A 22,385-nucleotide genomic window follows, 5' to 3' on the forward strand; every position below is an offset into this window, starting at 1 on the left:
CTCATATAATGAGGAATCAGATTAAGGTGCAACAATTATGTGGTGGAAAGCAGCATAAATTTAACACCTGATTTACATGAATTTATTTGATACTGAGGGTAGGGTGTTAGATAATGGATGCTACATTTAGTACCTCATTATACTGTTCAGCTTAAAAAGCTTATTTTGTTACCACAGAGTGGCAGTGACTTTGACCAGGGCCCATCTACAAACATGAACATTTTGTTTCATTTAGTCGAGCATCCGGGGAAAAGCTTCAAATGTTTGTCCTCTCTGTGATCACACTTCTGAACACAGGTGGTTTCACTGCAAGAGAAATTGAAAAGTTATGGGATTTTACAGGCCAAGGCCAGTCCCCTATTTTTACACCTATGTGCCCAGCACACCTACACAGGTATTTTCATTTATTCTGAAATATAGAAAAGTAACGCACAGCAAGGGTTGACGTGAGGTTCTGATCACTGGAAGTAGACTTGAGAATATAGGAAATAACTCTATAGTCTCCATATGTATTTCTCTTTTATTTAGCTGAGAACAGCAATCATAGTAGAACACAGGCACTGGTATCTTAAATAGGCTACACCCTAGTTAAACATCTGATGGACAATCGTGTTCCATCATTAGGGTGAGTAACAAACAATCAAGAGGTCTAAAGTACCTCTATTTATTAGATATGTAGATAACATTTATGATGTTCATTTTGAGCTTTCTCTGTATATCTATTAGAAAAATGTAGTGAAGTGTAAATGTAAAGTGATATGAGACATGGTGCTTGTCATTTAGTTTGAAGTAATTCATTTGGCTTTAGCTCCTGTTACTGTTTAAAGATCTGATTTGCTGAATACTATACCCATATAGGCCTACATAGGTTTTGGGGTTTATTTACTCTTAACAGGTATTAGATATAAACCAGTGGACAAATTAAATTTTTGACCTGATAATGGTGCTAGATGAAAGGTTAAGTGATCATATTATTACAGTTCATCTTGTGGAGGACATGAATGTCTATCAAATTTAATGACAATCCATCCAGTAGCTGTTGAGATATATATTTCAGTCTGGACCAGAGTGGTGGACCATGCTAAAAATGCAGGATTATTGTTGGCCCCAACATTTTCCTCTTTTGTGCTGGAGAATCCTCTGAGTGAGCGTTTAGACCATCACAGGACATTCACACTCTCCACAAAAGCCCTGTATGGTAATGAAATCCTTTCAGTGCTACAGGCTGCTTACGACTGGGTAACACACTATTCAAAGCACAGCAACTCTGAAACTGATTAAACCTTTATTGTTTAAGTAATACATTAGATTTAATTAGAGAATTCTCTGTAGCTGTGGTCAGAGAGGAACCTCTTAGAGGTGGATAATATGACTGACTAACATCTGATATTCAATGTGAGCCAATAATAGTATAATATATCAGAATAAAGTGTGCACAGCTGGCTTGTACAAACAGTAATTATCAATTTTAAGTTAATGAGATGATCAGGGTATGCTATCGTACAACTTCCACTAGGTCGATGCTATTATCATTATTGGTGCACAACCCAATGAAAAGCACTCATACACTATATTTTATATCACTGAATGCCAACTCTATATGAGCTCTGAGCACAGTCCCAATTACTTCTACATACTGTCAAGTTAGTGAAAACAGTTTGAATGTCTGCAACGTGTCAGACTGCCATGACTTTTATGTAATGATGTCCATGAGCCATCCAGCACACAGCCGTCCCTCCTACACTGTTCGACCTTGTTCATTATCCAGCAGATACGTCCCGAATCTTCTGAGCTCAGCCAAGACAGGAAGGTGACATCACACACACACACACACACACACACACACACACACACACACACACACACACACACACACACATATACAGGGCTGTAGATATACTGAGGTCATGTATTCACAGTCACAGTGTTTTCTCTGGGATTTTTTGTTTTGTTTTAGCCACCTGAGATGCATATTATGTACTGCAATTGAAACACAATATACATAGTGGATTATTTTAAGGTCGGTCCCAATATGTTTTTGACTTAGTTTCTTTACTTCACTCAAAATGTTGCTCCTGGCAGTGCTGTAATGTGAAGAGCGCTCCAAGACTACAGCATTTACACCAGCAATACATATCTGAACTGATGCCAATAAATGAAAAAAAGAAAAAAGATAAACAGAAATCATAATTAAACAATTGGACAAATAAATGTTCCAAAATCTTAGGGAAAATACCCCTCTAAAGAAAATGTTCTGAAATGTTTACAACAGACTGAATGTTCAAAAAACATCTTTCTCTAACTGCTCTGGGTTCCCGATAATAACATTTTATTGCTAATTTGATTTAGATACCTTTGGAAAATCAGTGAATTCCTTCCCGGATGCTTGCATGTGGAATTTAGTGAAAGAGACACAACAGCAGATGGACTTGAGTCGTGGAAAGCTTGCATGTAGTTTGCATAACAATTACCAGAATGACTAACTAACTTGCAAATATGGCCTGACAATTAGGCATATGAGTAAGTCACTGGAAATAGTAACCACCCTGAGGTCACTGGTATTTGGGGAAATACATGTTGCCAATTTGAATTTATGAATTCCTCTCTCCGATCCCCTGCAGTTTATCCCTCCCGTGTCGATACAGAAATATTCAGAATGCTTAAAATATCTGTTATATAGTTATAATATTTTCAGTATTAATTATGCTATTTTAAAACTTTATCTTGCTGTATCTGCTTTAATCATACTGCCCAATCTGCTTTTTGTTAAGCTCTTTAGACAAAAAAGCACCTTCCTACTATTGTAAAGACAAGAAAATCACCTTACATTGCCCACTGTGCAGTGAGTAAAATCATAATTCAAAATTTTCTGCACATTTCAACCCATCCGATGTCTCATTTCTAGCTCAGATTGAGGTGTAAAACCCTGCAGCAGTATACATTTAAGGCACATTTGATTCCTGCTGTGAGAGAAGGTAGCAATGGGCTTGAATGATAAAATTGCGTTGTCAAGGTAACAGGTTGTTCTGAAGACTGCAAATATGTCGTATTGGGGATGCTCCTATACAATATTTCAATCTGCAGCCTCTGTGGCACAGAACTACATAAGCTCTGCTTTTCACTCCCTCAAAGTCGAGCAGGTAGCTGCAGAGGTAATACGGTTTGCATTCATAATTTATAGATATTTAATAGCCAGTCTATCTTCATCAGCGTTATTGAAATTATTCACTGCAAATCTCATTTGCAAAACTGAATCATAGCTGTTGGAAACCTTGGGGTGGCACAGTGATTTCTTTCAAATGATGAATGAGGAAAAAGGTGTGGACTGCAAGAGAATAGAGATACACTGAGGCACCCTTTAACATGGCTCCTGATGTAACCATGGATACCTCTATTTCATGGATGGAGTAATTTTAGCTGGAGTGGGATCTGAAGGATAGATATCACTGTTTCTGCACTGCACATCATATATCATCACATCTTAAATATCAGGCTACACTCCAGACATAGTGGAACACATGCATTCAGAAAGCCTCACAATTAATGTCACATTTTTCATATGCAGTTTAGGCCAATATGCAACCCTCAGTATGATGACATATGGGATGTTTTGTTTGCAGGAACAATGGTGCATTCACACAATCAAGGCAGGTGTCGGTGATGCAGTGGCTGAACTTGTATATGATTTAGTAACCTAATAAACAGTTGTGAGAATGGAGCCTGTAGTTTGGCAGATTGTTCACGGACATGTCGTATTTATGAATCCTACTTCTGTCTGTGGCGAGAGTGGAGGGTAGTAGCACTGAGACTTATCAGCAGAGGAGAGAGCGGGCGAAGTGTCTGCACTGTCAAGGCAACCATGATAGTGCTGGGCACGAGGGATTAAGAGGAGATGTAGCTGCGATAAAAACAGAGCAGCACTGAGACTAACTCGGCCAGTTTCTTGAAGTCAAGAAACAAGAGACTTGATTGTCAAAGTGCGTGCACACACTCGGCTGGATAAATGCATTTTTTTCTTTTTTTGGCATGATTTTATAGGAAATCTGTGAAAATAGACAGTGATGAATGGTGCCAGGATACTTTTCTTTTTGCACTGTTAGCAGGGAGAGACTTAGGAAGATTCTAAAGGTTACAAGCACAAATATTATTGATGACAATATATCAGGTTGGTTAGTTGCTGAGTGGTGTGTATGTGGAGAATCTTCTTGTGAAATGATTTGTGAGAGGAACTCTGTCATTCTTAAAATGACAATTTTGAATGCTAACTTCCATATCACTGTCCAAAAAAGGAAAACAGACCGACACAGCTCCATAGGCCTGGTTTAAATGTAGCAGTGAGGACAGAGTGGTTCACATCGGCAAAGGAAACCAGCCATAGCTGTTCAGCAAATTGTAGACAGATTAATATTTATGTAAATGACTTGTACCTGGAGTATTTGCATGCTGAATGCAGAATATACAGTAGTAGCTCTATCAAATGCTCTCTGACTCCACCTGCTGGTTTTATTCAGCACTTATATGCACACAGACGTCATGTTACAATCTGCTGAAAGACTATCTACTGTCACTTCTGAATGCCTACAGTGCCACTTCGCAGGCAGCATGGAGAACAAACACTTCCCTTAAGGTGCTGTTCAGTCCCATGTCGTGCCAGTTAAACCTGAGGGGGGTGCTGTTCTGTGGCTGACCCTCCTGGCCGGTGTGGAGCTGTGTCAGGAAAGGCAGATGATTAAAGCCGACGTTTGATCTTTGTGCCAATGTTCAAATTTTTCATATTCAACAATTTTCCTGCCAGTTGGCCAGGAATTTCAGTGCAAGTGTTCTGTGAAGCTGAGAAGATGGAATACAGCTTGCTAGGGTTGGTTTCTGATGTGTCACTCTGTAAAGATAAACTGATCAACTATGATTCATCTTCCTCTAAAGGGAAACTCAGTAGAATGAATAACCCATAGGATTTTTTTGGTCTCGTTTTTTAAATACATGTTTGGCATTTTTGTGCCTTTATTAGTGGGTCGACAGAAGGGGGGAGATCAGGAAATAAGGGGACAGAGAGATGCAGGACAACATGAAGCAAAGGTACCCCGTCATACTCGAACCAGAGACATTGTGGTTCATGGTCAGCGTCTTAAACCCAAAACCCCCAGTGCACCTAAGTGGATGAAATGTAACATTTGACATTTTTGACTACTTCAGGCTCCTCTCCTCCTATGGAAACAAAAGCAGTTTTCTTTGATATTCTACATAGTCCTGATCACAGAACAACAACAAAAAAAGTTCCCTTAGCAGTTTGACACAATCCATTACAAGTATGTGGTAATCATTGCTTATATGATCCAATTATCAGAGAATAGGATTTTGTCAAAATAAATGAAAACACAATTTTCTCTCCGTTCTCATTAAGCTGTCTTTAATTATTCAGTGTGGTGTGCTATCATTTTGAAACATGCCCCAAGTCCATTGGCAAATCTTCAGAGGGATTGTTAGGATTTTTAACCGCGTTCCAGTTCCTCTGTGAAATTGTTTAACTGCCATAAAAATATCCTTCTCCAAAGAAATCTTTCATTTATAGATATAGCAAAGTCAAAAGGAAAATAGCTCTATAGCAGGAAAACATCCTGCTGAAGCTCCAGTGGGGCCTTACCTGTCATGCAGTGGTTCAGGGTCAGTGAAGGAGCTCCATGGGGATCTCCATCTAAAGAGAGACCAGTGTCATTTTCTTTCTGTACACTGTAAAAAAAAAGGTACATTTACTGAATTTTTCCTGTTTATTTTACAGATTTCTTCTGTATTTTTAAATACATGGAAATATTAATAAAATTACAAAAATAGCCTGTGAATTTATATGTCTAATGTAAATTAACTTATTTTTTTCCCCCATAAAAATATATTTAAAAAAGATTATAAATGAATAAACCAAATAAAATTATAAAAAATAAAATAAAAGTTTAATAATGTTAATACATTTCTAAAATTATGTCAAATTGGTGACAATTAAAGGTTAAGAAAAGTATTTGTTCTGTAATTTTACATGGACTTGTTTGTTAATTGACAGATATATATATTCCAATCATATGCTCTAATCAGCCATAACAATCTAACCACATGGACACCCTGGTGGTCGTAATGTTCTGCAGCCCCATACCAACAATCTGTGATGCACTGTGTGTTCTGACACCTTTCTATCAGAACCAGCATTAACTGTTTCAGCAGTTTGAGCTACAGTAGCTCGTCTGTAGGATCGGACCATACGGGCCAGCCTTCACTCCGCACGTGTATCAATGAGCCTTGGCCCCCCATGACCCTGTCTCCGGTTCACTGCTTCTCCTTCCTTGGACCACTTTTGATAGGTACTGACCACTGCAGACCGGGAACACCCCACAGGAGCTGCAGTTGTGGAGATGCTCTGACTCAGTAGTCTAGCCATCACGATGTGGCCCTTGCCAAAGTTGCGTTGTGTTTAAACTTATGGAAGGAACAAAAATGTTGAATAAATATTTTTTCATCAAAAGCTGAACAACAGTCATAATTACTGTAATTTCACAGTTGGTGATATTTATTATTACAGTCCTATTAATTTGGATTAAAATAATAATAAGAAAAATCAAATGATTTAAACACTCTTTAAGCCTGATTATTTGTGTGTTTGCATGTATTTATATGTAATTTTATTGTTTTTACATGTATAAATATATTTAATTTTACATTAAAAAAGACCCAAAAACTACATAAGATTATTTTAATTATAGAAAATTACTATACTTTTACGAGTCAGTTATTTTCTGTTATTTTACAGTATTTTTTGGGTGCTCCCGCTGTTGGAATATTATAGTTTTTTTTAGCCTACTTGTTTTTTTACAGTGTAGCATTCAGTAATGGCTAGCAGAGTGGACAATGACTGACCTTCCTGATCAGAGGGCTCATGCTCTGTTATATACAAATCAAATTGGATTACCTGAGGCCAAACTATAACAAAACCAGGCCCTGTTAGAGAAGCACAGTGTATGGCATATGAACAGCTTTGCTAAATATTCATGTTCTGCATCCTGTTCAGCTGTGAAGGATAAACACTTATGTGTGAGTCTGAATATTGACATATAGACAGCAAAGCCAGTGGCAACAATCAGATGAAAGAAGAAAGATCGGTGTGAAGTGAAAATAAGCTGAGTTTCTCTCTACAAGGAGCAACTGAACATATGTTTTTTGTTTGTTTGTTTTTAGTATAGGGCAGCTGGTTCCCTTAACACATTTTATTTTGACACAGTTAGCAATAATCATTCTTTGTGTGGCTATTATCATTACAGAAGAGACTAAAGGATATTTTACAAATACTACAGAAACACTATAACCCTTACAATAATCTTATAAATATTACATATTATAGTGATACCATAAGAGATAATGACACAATAAATTATTGAGCCTTACAGACACAAAGCAAGCCTTTACTGACGTCTTAATTTTAGTCTGGAAGCCTGCACAGTGGACTACTAAGTGTCTCTGGGATGTAATACAAAAACGTTATTGTGGAAACGTGTCACCATAAGACATAAGAAATATAAAAACATTCATAAAAATACAACTCATGATATACAAATATATAATATAACACAACATCACATTGAAGTACTGTGCAAAAAACTGCAGCAAAGTCAGGAGCACCACTCTGTGTCCCAGTCTACCAGATCCTGCTTTCATTCATTACTGTGACAGCTTTTGTGGCAAAGGATTTCTTGAAGATATTTCTGTTAGCCATCTGTAATCTGTAGCCTAACGTCTGCTTGAAGGTAAGAGCTCAGATTCACTGTGCAGTGGGTGAGAGGGGTCTGTAATAATTCTATCAGCTTTACTTCTTAAGAGTTCATCATACATACCTCTTAGCTGCTTTTCCATATGATTTTGGTGGCCACTTCACTATTTTCTGCAGCTTTTCCTCCTCTCAGTGTTCCGAGTACCATACCGCATGATCATGGTAAATGATAAAACGCCTTCCACTAGGCTCCTCTACACAGTTACCAGAATATTTTGGTTCACTCTAAAATTGTTGGGCTTGTGTATCAAGTGCTGGCGTTGTGAACATTTCTTAATAATAAATATTTATATTTTGTTATATGTCCTGAAAATACATTTATATATCTGTGTGGAAGTCAACGGTAACCTAAAGAGGTTGAACTGTAGGCCTATAAATCTTCTACAACCACTCCTTGTGTCTAAGACAGTTAAACGAGTCCAAACTGGTTTTGGATGTGTATCCTCAGGGGAATGGGGCCCAAAATGCACTGGGAGACATATTTGCATAGAGGAAACGTAAAAGTAATAGCAGAATGGAAGAACAGAAATGTATATCTACAGAATACATGTTCAGTAATTTTTATATAAATAGCTTCCCCCAGTTCACACTCCACACCAGATGGTGGCAGGACCGTGCTTTAACTGGGTTCGAACACTGCGCAAAAATAAATTAATAAATAGAAGAATTAAAAGAAGAAAGGAGAAATTCAACAAAGATGGTATAACTGTAAAGAGGTAAATGGGCTGTCCCGGAAATGTCGGAAATAAATTCCAGCTTAATTTGATGAGACATTGGTTAGTGAATGATAAATAATGTTCATATTTTCAACAATAATAAAACATATAATTGTACAATTTAAATACCTACACACAACATAACCTGAGTGACGCATTTTTCCAGCTTTGCACGTTGCACTGCGCATGTGCACACTAAATACATTTGTTGACATTTACGATTTCAAGACACTTGTTAAAACGTTAATAGCACAGCCGGACAGCAGACAGTATACACAGAACTGTAGTGTATGTCATTATATCAAACCAACCAACCAATCTTCTTTCCTGAAGCCCGAAGCAAAGACGGAAACAACAGTACGAGCTCCTCTCGTATCGCAGTTGCTCTCTGCGGCGTCGGTTGGGCGTGTTGACGGACTCTCCTGCCAGCTGAGGTTAGAGGAGCTCACAACTCAGATATCCTGCCGTCAACTTTACAAAGTGCTGTTGCTTCACGGTAAATATACACTTCGACTTCTAGATGACTGGAGTATAATTTACGTTAAAACCAGTGGAAGATAAGATAGTTGGTAATTGCGGTAATTGAATTCTGAGTTTTGTACCTTACGTTATCCGTGTAAATTAGCTTAGCCAAAGCTAAAGTTAGTTAACGTTAGCTAACGTTAGCTGTTGAGGGAACCCAAAGTACGTCCCAGCTTTAAAACGTGTAACGTTACTGTTTGTGGTTTACTCGGTTGAATCAATGTTTGAACGCTATTAGCCAGCTGCAGTTGATTAACGTGAGGCCAATAACAGGTAACTGACATAATGCTCATTTCCGACCTTAATGTTCATACTGTCGCTCGGTCTCCTGCGGCGTTAACTTTTAGACTAATTTACCCAATCTTTGAACTTAAAATATCTCACATTGCTTACTAACAGTTAGCTAACTTAGTTGGCTTTTAAAGTTCAGAGATGTCATTGTGAACGTATGTTGCTCTTGTACAACTATTTACACCGGATCTATTTTTCGCAGTCTGGGTGCGGCGTTGCATTTTTTCCACAACAGGAACAATTTGAAGTGGGGTTGGTGGGTGCGCCGCTAACTTAACGAAGTAACACAAGACCAAACAGGACAAACCATCAACCAGTGCTGCTGTAGCCAGCTACTGAACCTGGAACCGCTTAACATGGCATAAACATGACGTTTGTAATGGTTGACATACACATTAAAATGGCTATATACTGTATGTTATGTTTGCCTGTTGTAGGCCATCTACTCCTGCTTTTATGATTATTGTCTTTAATAGTTCCATTATTATATTTTCACAAGAAACTGAAAATTCTTGGGATTTCTGAGTCAGACCTCTGCATAGTGCCAGACAATTGACACACACTTTCTTTACAGAGGAAAAGGTGCAGCATGTCGGAATTAACGTCTATTTAATTGATATTGTCAGATCTCTGACTTGAGAAATGTTGTACTGCATTACACTTGCCACACGTGATCACTACTGCCATTATCCTGATCTACGTACTCCATAGACACTTCCAGAAAACCTTGATCCCATTGCAATGAAGTCTTTAGTCATGGACTGTGTTTGTGGTGTAAATCTTTTTCCTAATTTATATTGCATTTTGCATTCACAGTTGACAGAAGATGTTTTTTGCCAAAAAGTTCATCGGTGGCATCATTGATGTTGTCAGGTGAGAATCTACACACAGTACCTGTCTCAGACCAAAAAAGGTGGTTTGTGACTGAACTTCTCTCTCCATTTTTGATCCTCTTTGTAGCAACATCGACCCAGCCCAGTTTGTGCCTTCTGAACCTGTGAGTAACAGTCATTACATTACCAGTATATCTCACCGTCACTGCTCTCCTAACTCTGGATTGTAATAATGTTTGCTGTTCCTCTGTCCCGCAGCCTCCACCACGCAGGCCGAATGTATATGCAGAGCAGCATGAGAACGATGAGGAGAAACAGTTTCGCAGAGTCTTCCAGCAACTCGCTGGGGATGTGAGTGATCTGTCTACCTGTGCTTCTCTTTGAATCTCTTCAGTTTTCTGCATTAACCACACACTATATATACATATACCATAAAACTTAAATTAAAAGCAGGGTCCCACTTAGAAGCGGGTCCTTTTTACTAGCCTGGTGTGGCTAAACCATTTAATAGTATTTCCTATCTAGAGTTTTGTGCAAAAGGAATTAAAGGCCTGTCCCATATAGACGCCTGTTCCAAGTAAAGGCACGTTGAGTTCAGTGATTGAAGCAAATAAAGGCCTAAGCTATTGATTTAAAGGGACATTGTGTAGTGTTTTAAGTATTTTATTAGCTAAAATCAATGTCTTCATTCATAAATGTGTCCTCATTGGTGTAAAATTACCTCTGCCAATGATCTGACTTATTCTCGTAAGCGAAGAATTTCTTATCTGTATATACATTGGACGGGCAAGTCCATGGAGGCTTCCATGTCGTTCCGCCATTTTGAAAAACTATAATCGCCGAGAGGGACAAACAGCACTAGCCTACCTGTCTAGCTAATCCACAACGCGTTTCCTTTAAGAGCAGCGTCACGTGACTGAAACCAGCTATAACGGAGAAGGACATCAGCGGGGCGCTTGTCCTGCCCCGGCAAATTTGAAAGTCTGCACTGCACTTTAGTTAATAATGGGGATTCGTACGCGAAAAGGGAATTAAAAGGCAACGTGACCGGCAAATTCCAAACGGGGTAAACATCGGGGTGCTTTTCCCAGGTGGAAAGAGCTAATAAAGGAGAAAGACTTTCAAGGGAGCTGAAGTTGCCTGTTCCCCAAGGGTAGGCTTCTTGGTACATAACGGCTACTTGCAATATGCATTTGAAAACAGGCACTAGAGAGCACTATTCGTTTGAATGCAAAATACAGTTTCACTGCTAGATGGGAGAAATTCCTACACAATGTCCCTTTAGGTTTTGTGGTATATTGTTTTTTCAATAATATGCAAGGTATTTTAACTGTTCAAAAAATGTTTCTCCATCATCCATTTTGTAACACCATGCAGTTGGCTGTCTGTATAGCTCTGTGATGTTTGCACTGTTGAATATTTGTCATATTTAGGACATGGAAGTGAGCCCAAATGAGCTGATGAACATCCTGAACAAAATCATTTCAAAGCGTAAGACATGTTTGTGTGTGACACAGTTCATTGTGGTCAGCCTTTACAATATGTTTTTAAAAGAGATACAACATGGTGAGTGACTCTTGTATTTCAGGTACCGACCTGAAGACTGATGGTTTCAGCATTGAGTCTTGCAGGAGCATGGTGGCAGTCATGGATGTATCCTTTCTATCGTTACTTGGCTTTATGTGTTGTGTAATCCAGGTGATAGTATAGAAGTATAGAAAAAGAACATATACATCAACAGGCTCTAAAAAGGGGTGTGTCCGTGAGCTGTGGACATTGATTTAAACGTTCAGGCTAATTACTGCCATGACTCAAAAACAGAAAGCTGATTTTCACAACTGGGCCCTTTGACCTGCAGCAAGACCAATATCAAGAAATGGCTTTGACCTGCAGCAAGAGGGTTAAGCACTGAGCAGATTTCCTTAGACATGCTGTTCCAAAAGTAGAGATCCATGATCCCAAAAATGTGGTCAAACTGTTAATAGAGCTCTGAGACTATGCTTGGCTTCTGTAAGCAGAAGGTTCATAGCTCTGTATTGTAAGCTAGAGGCAAACCTTTAATATGTTTTATTAGTAATCAATATGAATTGCACACTAAGTAGAAAACAGTGTAAATAGGAGTTATGTGATCCTTGTCATTTGTAGTGTAAACCCCAAAACTGCAGTCTTGTGTGAACAAGTCAGTCTAAAAGTTGATAGTCATTTCCTGCTGTGAATTCTATACCACATGAATGAGGAAGGCCCGTAACAGTACGCCTTGGGCAAATACAGCATGCCCACAAGTAGTACAACTGCTTGTCTAAGCTGGAGCCAAGGAAGACTTGATGTCTGTTGTCCTTAATTCTGAGTCAGAGCGACAGCACTGGTAAACTCGGCTTTCACGAATTCAAACAACTCTGGAACAATATCAAGAAATGGCAGGCAAGTACAACAACCCTGTTTCATTTGAACAACACATCTGTTTCTGTGCTGTTACATTCCTGTGGCCAGTGTTGATCATCTCCAGTTAACAGTGGACACAGAAGGAACTGTAGCTTAAAGTATTAATGGTATCAGCTGTTTAGTGATGTTAGGACTTTGATTTAAATGTAGTGTGCCAAAGTCCTCTGTATTTTGATTAACTTCCACATTTTAAATAGACATACATCTGTATACTGTGTTTACTGAAGGGCACACATTATTAAGTTGGCTACATGTGGAACTGATAATTTAATATCCTGTCAAATGAATCTGATATGACACATGTATTTGTTTTTTGTTGAATTGAGCCTACACTACAAGAAAAACATCCACTACCTTATTTTTAGTTATTTTTAAAAACAAATTTAAAGGGATTTCTTATATAGTTGTTACAATGATATTGATGTAGGTTGTGTCTTTTACTCTTTCTAGATTGTGAGTCATCTTACTAGGAGACATTCAGATGGCATAAATGCTTTAAATACTGTTAATGTCATTGTTTAGGGAGTGTACAAAGCCCATGACAGTGATGGCTCTGGTTTTATTGGTGCAGATGAGTTGCCCAATGCTTTCAGAGCTGCTGGTGAGTTTTTTTTTATATATTTATATATATATATATACACACACACATACTAATACTAAAAACGATATAACATATAATAATATGTATATTAATAACTGCCACAGGTAAAGTAATCATCATGGATGCAGTAAGAACTTACAATTGTGTTTTTGTGTTCATGTTTTAAATATAAAAAGTTGTTTAAGAAGCCTGCATGTAAGTATGATCATGTTATCAAATGGGGAATTTGTGAGGTGAGGTTTGGCTTACCTCCTGCTGACATCATTTTATTATCTCGGCATGACCAGTGAATACTATTTAAATAGATAAATTGCTCAATCATTATTCCAGCATCTTGATAGATATGGGCAGCTAGTCAAATATAAGTCAAATGTTACTGAACTCTATAGAAAGCCTCATGTTTGAGCTGCTGTGTAATGGATAGAGGGCAAATGTGATGGTCACATCCTGCGCTGTCACAAGCCTCTCATCCATGAGTAGTTACAAGCATGTTTCAGTGCTGTGATATGTAGAAAGTAAATAGTTACTGGAAAGATACGTTGCTGTTGTTTTTCTTTTTTTTTGGGGGGGGGCACTACAATGGGGTGCAGCTTTTGCTCAGAAGGTAGAACGGGTCGTGCACTAATTAGAAGGTTGGCGGTTCAATCCCTGGCTCCTCCTGCTGGATATCCAAGTGTCCTAAAGCAAGATACTGAACCCCGAATTGCTGTGTGTGTGTCAGTGTGAGATGTAGTGATAAGCACAAATAGTTGGAAAAACTAGCTAGAAAGGTGCTGTATAATTCAATTCAATTCAATTCAATTCAATTTTATTTGTATAGCGCCAATTAAAAAAAAAAGTAATTTCAAAACACTTTTAAAAAAAAAAAGGTTAGGAACTCTTTAACATTAATTACGAGACACACAGTACCACCATGGAAGCCTGCGGGCAGAAAACCCCCTTTAAAAATTTTAAGGTCCCTTCCTTTTACCATTTACCACAAGCTAAATGCTGGAGAAAAGGCAGACATCTCTAGGGCTTTTCAAAAGTCTGCAACTCGCACCAAAACAATCTCGCTGGATAAATAGCTGTACATGTAAGAGGAAGAATATGTATTTTTGATTTTGGGGTGAACCATCCCGTTTTAAGGATTAGAATATGATACCTGTACACAGTGCAGTCTCAATCCTATGTACATGTAGCCTTTGTGTAAGTCCTGTGTAATAGTGGACAGTTGTTTCATCTTTTCCTCAGGCTTCCCCCTCAATGACCAGCTGTTCCAGATGATAATTCGCAGATACAGCGATGAAAATGGGAACATGGATTTTGACAACTACATTGGCTGCCTTGTGAGGCTGGACGCCATGTGCCGTAAGTTTGAAACACCAGTCCTAAAATAAACTGATTTACTTGTTGGTTTAGCAGCTTTATCTCTGTGATAAGACTGATTGACTCATAAACTGAAGGTGTTGTTGTCTTAATATCTTTTCTGATTCAGGTGCCTTCAAAACCCTGGATAAGGATAACAATGGGACTATCAAAGTCAATGTTAAGGAGGTAAAGCAATTTGAATTTTAAATATCAGCGGGGTTTGGCTGGAATTCAGTTATTTAAAAGCATTTGATTTAGTTGATAGGAACAGTTTGCTGTTTACATAAAGTAATCATCTCTGCTCTTGTTTCTTTTCAGTGGCTTCAGTTGACCATGTACTCCTGAGTCCAGACGAGGTCTCTCCTGCTTGCTATACAGAACCACTTTGTTTACACAGTACAGAATATATTCTCAACCATCCCTCCTGTTATTCAGAAAATCCCTTGTGTGTGCGGGTTTATGTAGAATGTTAATGCCATGAAAGTGTTGTGGGATTGTTCACTGCTCCATGAAACTTGCAAGACAGAATTGATACTATAGTACCAACCCAGAAAAGCACAAACCTGCACTCACAATGTATGTATGTATCTATAGCTGAGGATCATAAACAAATGCTACTGAATATTTTTGCCAACATTATTCCGGAGCATATAGATAATAGTATGTTGGATTAGTGTCATTTGGTCCACTTGTTTGGCATTTTTGCTTTTGATCTGCCTCACGTCCTCAAATCAAAAGGGCACGAGAGGAGATAGGCCAACATTAAGATGCCAAGAAATTTGTGAAAAACCTAATGTGAAAGCTCCAATTCCTTTGTGGCTGGGGGCTGGTTTCACAAAAATTGTATGTTAAAGGGGTCTGTGGAAGTTTTAGTTTTGCTGTTTGACTAAATGCTAAAATGACCTTGGACAGATAACCAAAAATAATAAGTGACATTGTTTTTTTCAAACCTTCTGACAACACAGGAAAGCCTACTTCACTCGTCGCTGTAAAAACAATAAAAATCTTACATGAGGAACAAGTTTTCTGTCAGTGAACAGAGTTTAACAATGTAGCTTGGTTGTTTTTCTTTTGCCGCCCACACATTTTCCACTCCAATTATATCCTTCTCAGAACTGTAGGTGTGTATAGACTGCTTGATTGACATCTCCGTCTCTCAACCTTAAATTGTGTTACACCTGTCAGGACGGCACAATGTATGTACATTCATATTAGTGCGTGGAATATAGTGACCTCATAAATTCCCAGAAAATCCCCACCCACTTTAACCTGATCAGAGGATTAACCTGTTTGCACACTAACTGAAAACAGGAATCATTAGGGTGCAAGTTGTCCCACCCAAACATTTGAAACACAATTAACAGGATGTTGGGGAAATTGCAGTCAGTCTGTACATGCCCATGCAGTCCTGAGAAGACCTTTTGGGTGAAAGTGTGGGTGGACCATGTCTTTGCATAGATTAGACTTTCAGATATAGTATAGCCATAGTTATGCATTAGTTGGTAGAGCCCATGTTGTCTTTGTGAAACCATCCCCAAGTTCACTGACTGCAGATTGTTATTCTTGAAAACAACAATGTGAGACCGTTAAAGAAAAATAAGGTTGATGTTTGAATCCCGGTACTCTTGCATCATAGCCTATTGCAAGTAGATCATGGTTTAACGATTAGTATGCTCCATTATTTTGCATCAGAGTTGTTCTGTTACTGTATATGCATAGCAGTCAGGGATCCCAGTGTGTATTGTTTGGGTGGGCCATTATTTTTCCATTTATTGTTTAATGCTGGTATTGCAACAAGGCCAGGGCATTGTCTGGCTCAGCTTACAGATTACTTTAATTTTCACTATGCACTTATTCAACATGCCTGCACCAGGTGATGCCAGCACAATATGTAAATTGATAATATATGACATATGCCACTAATGCATGCAGCCAATAGTAACGATGCCATTATTATGGGTTTTTAACCATGTAGTTATAGCCACGGTCATTGATCGGTCACTGTTATTGAAAATGCTTGGTAAAATAAATACCTGTGCCATGTTTGGAATAAAAGGGGTATGTTAAATGTGTCTTAGTTTGATACCTGGTGCACTACTGCTAACAGTTGTAGCTCTACATGTAGTGACAAATGGATTGTCTTTTCTGGACCATTCAGATGAACTTAAAATAGTAGCCAACTAATAAAACCCTTGCTCAAATAGTGAGCTACAATAAAGATTTTGCAATTGAATGCCACTTGCCACTCACCAGGTTGTCTTTAAAAGGTTGCAATGTTTCAAAGCTCCAAAATCACAATCTCCCTATTTATTTATTTACTTTTTTAAATTACCATTTTAAATATAGTTTAACTTACTTAGTTATTGCAAAGTAGAGTTTTCCTGGGAGTCTGGAGCCCCTTGGCCTCCTGTTGCAGATTTTGGGGTGTTAATTGAGAATTCAGCACCTGGATGAATATACATAGGAAATCTTGAGACAAACTGAGATAACTGTACCCTCCACTGACAGAAAACCTGGTGCATTCAAATAAAACCAAAGAGTATTTTTAAAATATATTCTGCATTGTAGCTACGTCACCAGCATACTAACTGTTAATGCAGTAAATACCAACGACCCTTCGCGAGGGAGGGACTACGACGTTGAATCAGAGACTTAAGACCACATTGGTGTTACTGAGCTAGTGTGTGTGTGTGTGTGTGTGTGTGTGTGTGTGTGTGTGTGTGTGTGTGTGTGTGTGTGTGTGTGTGTGTGTGTGTGTGTGTGTGTTGTTGGTTGTTGGTTGTTGAATCAAGCCAGCCTACGATACCGGAAAACAGGCGTGCTCCTTCAAAATAAAAGCACACTGTTGCAACGGGAAAATATAAGAAATAAAACGAAGCAACGTCATTAGCGAAATCACCAGATTACTTGTGTTTATTGCTATAAGATGTTACACGTGAAGGCCGTGTACTATATACTGTCATATTAATATTATATTTGTCAGTAATTCTTCTGCCAGCTGTTGTTGTTAGCAAGCTAGCTAACTAACGTAAACCGGACATCTTTTGTGTAGCGTTAGCTCCATACTGGTTAGCTTGACAATAGCTATCTTGTCGATAAGGAAGTTTATCATTACGTTTCTGGACCAAATCCCAACTTCTTTGACTAGGGGGTATGTTCACTATCTCAATAGCTGTTTTGCCATTATGGTATAACTCGTGAAGTGAGGTTACGTGAACTAAATGGCTTCATTAGCCATTTCTGACTGTAACGTAGCGTAGGCTAACGTTGTGTTGCTGCAAAGAGAGCTAACCTGGTGTGTGCTGTTGTGTAACATTCGACCAGAGCTAACGTCAGCTAACTGGATGTTAGCAGCTCTGTGTGAGGAGAATGAAATAGATGTTAGTCGCTGAAATATCCAGGGTAATGTAGGTTTAGGTATCATTTGACTAACTACGAGTGGACTCTAGACTTAGCTAACAGGTAGCTAACTGGGCTGTCGCGTGTGTAACGCTAAAGGGACTATAGCATCGTCCATTGTTCATTCAGTCTTTGCACTGACATTGTTATCATCACGGTAAACCTGCTCTATTTCCCTGCCTAACGACGTGAAAACAGTCAGACCTATGCATGTAAGTACAGTACGGTTACAACGTTGATACCATTCATTCATTTTCTATCTAGCTATTAAACTAACTAGACACAGTCATTGCTCAGCTGTTGAGCCTGAACGAGTGTAGCTTTATCCCTGTAATTAATATTACTTACTTTAGCTGTCATCAAGTAAACTATTTGTGCATAGCTCTTAATTTTGTTTATGAAGCAATACATTTGTGACACATGAGCAGATTTACCATTAACTCGCATGCTCTTTTAACTTTGTTGTTTGTCAGACTCTTGACACAACTGACAGACAGCTGGAAAAGTTGAAGCACAGCAGAGACCACAAAGCAGCTGGACGCACCCTGTTGACACTGTGTGTGGAGGATGTCTTCACCAATTTACTACAACCAAGACAGTGTTACTCGCTTCAAGAAAAGAAAAGCTCGTTTCTCTTTCAGTGAAGTCCACATACTGCTGGATGAAGTGAGGAAGCATCGTATGGTTGTTGTGGGTATGTGTCTTCAAGCGCTTATCCCTGTCACAGTGGTTTCACCTTTAAATTAAGAGATTGTGTTTTGTGTCTGTGTTCCTGGAAAATGAATGAATGATTGCACAGTAGCAAAAACACAAAATAAACCAGGCTAAGCAGAGGAAACAAGGACAATACATCTGTGATTAATGTAAAATGTCGATCACAATGACAGTTGAAGGCAAGTGCTTAAAGTCTTTTTTTTTTCTCCCTAAAGGCAAATTTAACCGTGGTGTGCCAACAGACATGAAGAAGCGCACATGGGCAGAAATTACTGCGCGTGTCAATGAGATTGGGGAGTGCCAACGTGAAGTCATCGAGGTTATCAAGAAATGGTCCGATCTGAAGTGTGACACCAAGCGGAAAGTGGCTGCTATGCGATCAGGGACAGTGCCCAACAGGGGCCTCAACTCACGTCTTTCCCGAGACCTTAATCAGACAGAGAAAATAGTGCTCCAGATTCTGGAGATGGATGAGGAAGACCAGAGCACAGGTGACTTTGGACCACTGGGAGATGACGATGATGTGCCAGAGGAGGAAGAAGAAATGGAAGAGGAGGATATGATGGGAATGCAGAGTTCTCCTAATGGAGGGTTGGACATGATGTCTATGCCCCCACCAACTTCCTACACTGCGAGTGAGTGCTTTGAAGAGTAGTATACCCAAAAATGAAAATTTTGACATTTCATGTTTCTATATAACACACATCAAATTATTTTGAGCAAAGCCATGTCACCTCCCTCTCAAAATGTTCTGTGAAACTACTGTACGCACATTTTGCCCACAAGATATGAGTGTATGGAACATGGGTAACTTATTTTTCAATGTTGCAGGGGACTCATCACAAACTGCCTTTGATGTGCAGTATGAAGTACCTGCAACAGAAGGTGAGTTGTGACGATGTGGGTACAAGTTGACCTTGCTAAGTCCCGCCCCTTTTTGCCCTGTGCTCCAATAATAGTTAAGCAAGCCTCTGTCAACTTTCTCCTTTCCTGTACTCGAATATGCTATGTGCTAAGCTCGTCTATATTGTTAGGCAACCACATTTTAATGTGTTTTCTGGGGCTTTTATTGGCTTTAAGTGATAGTGACAGCTGAAGAGGGGTGACCGGAAAGAGGGGATAGAGAGAGTGGGGGGATGACACGCAGCAAAGGGCCACAGGTCAGAGACCCCATGGCTGCTGCAAGGACTCAGTCTTGGTACATGGGGCGCCAGCTCTACCAGGTGAGCTATCTGGTCGTCCTGACAACCACATTTTAAAGCTGATTAAAAAGTAAAAGACCTCTCACACACACGTATATATGTATGTGTAGCTCTTAAATTAGCTAGCTAATGTTAGCAAAACTAGCTAGTTAATCAATCAGTAGCTATCTTACGACCATGCTAATATACATAAATAGTTTGCTAGCCAGTTGCATCTAAAAGCTAATGTTGGCAAAACACTACCTAACTAGCTAGCTAATGTATATCAGTCGTTAGTTAGCTAATGTTTTTGCTAACATTAGCTAACTTAAGATAAATGTATATACTATATATGTTGCTATATATATATATATATATATATAGTGGCATCTTACCCAAGTACAGGACCTGAAAACAAATCTTAATTTTTAAAAAAAATTTCCATGCTATCTCTGATTGTCATCAAATAGCTGTGAATGCCACCACATTCCCAAAACACATGATAATGTTATGCTTTCACAGTCCCGCAGCCTTTCCAGCATGCTGTCTGCTGACCTGTAGACTGTTTAAGTGCTGGTGTTACAAAGTATGACCATATTTTTCCCAATAAACTCTCTCCTAGTCAGTGAGGTGGTTGACTTCCATTGTTTATTGATTATATTATCCTACTCTTCCATTGGTATTGTGAAGTTTTCTTCACTTTACCACTTTTCTTTGATGTAAGAAAAGAAAAAGAAAGAAAATTAATAGTCAGACCACTTTTATCTTTTAACCATCTTCAAAATGTGGTTATCTTTTAACATAGAATGGCCTAGCACATAGCATATCTAAATACAGGAAAGGAGAAAGATGACCAGGGTCTTCTCTTCTGTCATTGGAGCACACCGCAAGCAGGATGGGACAATTAAGAAAGACCATGGATTCTTGCACAATATTTTTAGTAATAAAAAAACACTGATGAGCTTTTTCTTTGACTCAAGATGCTGAAGCTGCGTTTGGAGACTCAGACGATGACCAAAGGGATGACGTGCTTCCTTCCACCCCGGCAGCAAAACTAACAGAAGATCACCAAGGAAACAATGGCATCCAGAAACAAGGACAACCTCAGACGTCCTCCGGACCTTCAACGTCAGTGACGTCGGCAACCACGCTTCCAACGCCAGGTCAACTCTCACAGAACACCAGAGACAGCATGCTACATAATGCATCGCTGAGCCTTCAAGAGCAGCACGCCACCAACATCCTGTTGGAGACGGTTTCGCGCTCCCTGGAGCTTCTGTCTGAGTCGGTGCAGCAGCTGGCCGAGACTCAGCAGGAGTTTGTGCGCGAGTCGCTGCAGCTCCAGCGGGAGACGGTGCAGGTTCTCAGAGACTTCACAGGTGGAGCCATCGCACTCATGCATGACAAACTTAATGGACGGCCAGCGTTATAGCAACAAAGTGTCAGACAGAGATGTTGTTAAGCTGTATCACTGACTACATACATGGCCTTTAGGTGCAGGAACATTTAAGTTCCTTTGGACTCCACCGCTGGTTACTGTACTTTTTGATAGTACTCAACAGATTTTCTGTGGTTATATTTTAAAACTGTATTCATAGAAACATTGTATTGATGGAATCGCTGTCTGTGAGGTTACATGAAAATGGATTGAGAAAACAACCAATAATGTTAGCCATAAAGAAAGAACATGTGGAGGGTTGTTTCTTGTTTTTTTTTTTGCTCCTGAAAGTGAGACTCCTACCACTTGCGTTGGAACGCATTTTTTTTTTATTAAGCATAAAACCACGTTTGAAGCCTTTACATTCTTTTAATGTTAACATGCAAAAAGTCAGTCAGTCGAGTCCATTTGTGTGTCCTTGTATAAGGTGTATTTGCATCAGTGTCTGGAGGTTATCACATGTACTGTAATGGTGAGTGGATTTCCGCACCTGACCATTATATGGTCTATATGTCTGAAAGCTAAGTTAGATACTTTGAAAATACCTGTAACTGAATAATTTGTGATTGTCTGATTTTCTGTTTTTTACATTGCAAACATGAACACTTGAATATGGAAGTTGAATAATTTCTTTTAAATATGGAATAAACTCCATGTATTTAAACCGAACACAAGTGATTTATCTAGTTGACAGTGAGTCTGCAGCGTGGACACTAAGAAATTCACTGATATCTATCTTGATATGGTGACTGTCTATATCTAAATATATTCCTGATAGATTAATGTGATTTCACTGAAGATAAAACATTTCAAAACTTCTTAAAATTAAAAATTTGAAGGGGCTTGGGGTTGAGTGCCACAGACGAGGAAGGGAAGGCAGAAAGCACTGAGAGATGAACTTTGTTGGTTTTTGTCTTTTTATGGGATGTATTAACAGAAGTATGCTCCTTTTTAGAAGTGAAGGAATACAGAGTTTCAGCATCTTTAATAATCTTTCACTGAAACACATTTTGATGCTGCTGTCACATGCAGATGGATTTTGTAGGTGTATAGAAATTGCAGTAGGGGGCTCTGTTGCACAGTCTGTCTTA

At 38.9% G+C, this 22,385-nt stretch overlaps 2 protein-coding genes across 3 annotated transcripts; both read left to right on the top strand.

Annotated features, from left to right (window-relative positions):
• The first annotated feature begins 8,850 nt into the window (after window positions 1-8,850).
• Window positions 8,851-16,630, top strand: capns1a (calpain, small subunit 1 a). Its single transcript, XM_051401633.1, has 11 exons — window positions 8,851-9,019; window positions 10,153-10,209; window positions 10,297-10,333; window positions 10,428-10,520; window positions 11,603-11,660; window positions 11,758-11,822; window positions 12,522-12,594; window positions 13,138-13,212; window positions 14,446-14,562; window positions 14,690-14,748; window positions 14,881-16,630. The coding sequence occupies exons 2-11, from the start codon at window positions 10,163-10,165 to the stop codon at window positions 14,905-14,907; spliced, it is 651 nt and encodes a 216-aa protein (XP_051257593.1). The 5' UTR covers window positions 8,851-9,019; window positions 10,153-10,162; the 3' UTR covers window positions 14,908-16,630.
• A 778-nt stretch (window positions 16,631-17,408) lies between these two features.
• Window positions 17,409-21,968, top strand: zgc:153990 (uncharacterized protein LOC768125 homolog). 2 transcript variants are annotated; one of them, XM_051401618.1, is made up of 5 exons: window positions 17,409-18,173; window positions 18,435-18,655; window positions 18,891-19,310; window positions 19,507-19,560; window positions 20,837-21,968. In XM_051401618.1, the coding sequence occupies exons 2-5, from the start codon at window positions 18,529-18,531 to the stop codon at window positions 21,286-21,288; spliced, it is 1,053 nt and encodes a 350-aa protein (XP_051257578.1). In that variant the 5' UTR covers window positions 17,409-18,173; window positions 18,435-18,528; the 3' UTR covers window positions 21,289-21,968. The 2 variants fall into 2 exon arrangements, with proteins under 2 accessions (XP_051257578.1, XP_051257579.1); XM_051401619.1 differs by having other exon boundaries at window positions 17,409-17,713.
• The last annotated feature ends 417 nt before the right edge of the window (window positions 21,969-22,385 follow it).

Source organism: Dicentrarchus labrax, unplaced genomic scaffold (assembly GCF_905237075.1).
Source record: "Dicentrarchus labrax unplaced genomic scaffold, dlabrax2021, whole genome shotgun sequence".
Lineage (NCBI taxonomy): Eukaryota > Metazoa > Chordata > Actinopteri > Moronidae > Dicentrarchus > Dicentrarchus labrax.

Bases quoted from the DNA above. Each gene is read 5' to 3' on its own strand.
- capns1a (XM_051401633.1), top strand. From the start codon at position 10,163: ATGTTTTTTGCCAAAAAGTTCATCGGTGGCATCATTGATGTTGTCAG. The intron at 10,521-11,602 runs GTGAGTGATCTG...TGTCATATTTAG, and splicing joins TCCAGCAACTCGCTGGGGAT to GACATGGAAGTGAGCCCAAA. The intron at 14,563-14,689 runs GTAAGTTTGAAA...TTTCTGATTCAG, and splicing joins GAGGCTGGACGCCATGTGCC to GTGCCTTCAAAACCCTGGAT.
- zgc:153990 (XM_051401618.1), top strand. From the start codon at position 18,529: ATGTCTTCACCAATTTACTACAACCAAGACAGTGTTACTCGCTTCAAG. The intron at 19,311-19,506 runs GTGAGTGCTTTG...TCAATGTTGCAG, and splicing joins ACCAACTTCCTACACTGCGA to GGGACTCATCACAAACTGCC. The intron at 19,561-20,836 runs GTGAGTTGTGAC...CTTTGACTCAAG, and splicing joins TGAAGTACCTGCAACAGAAG to ATGCTGAAGCTGCGTTTGGA.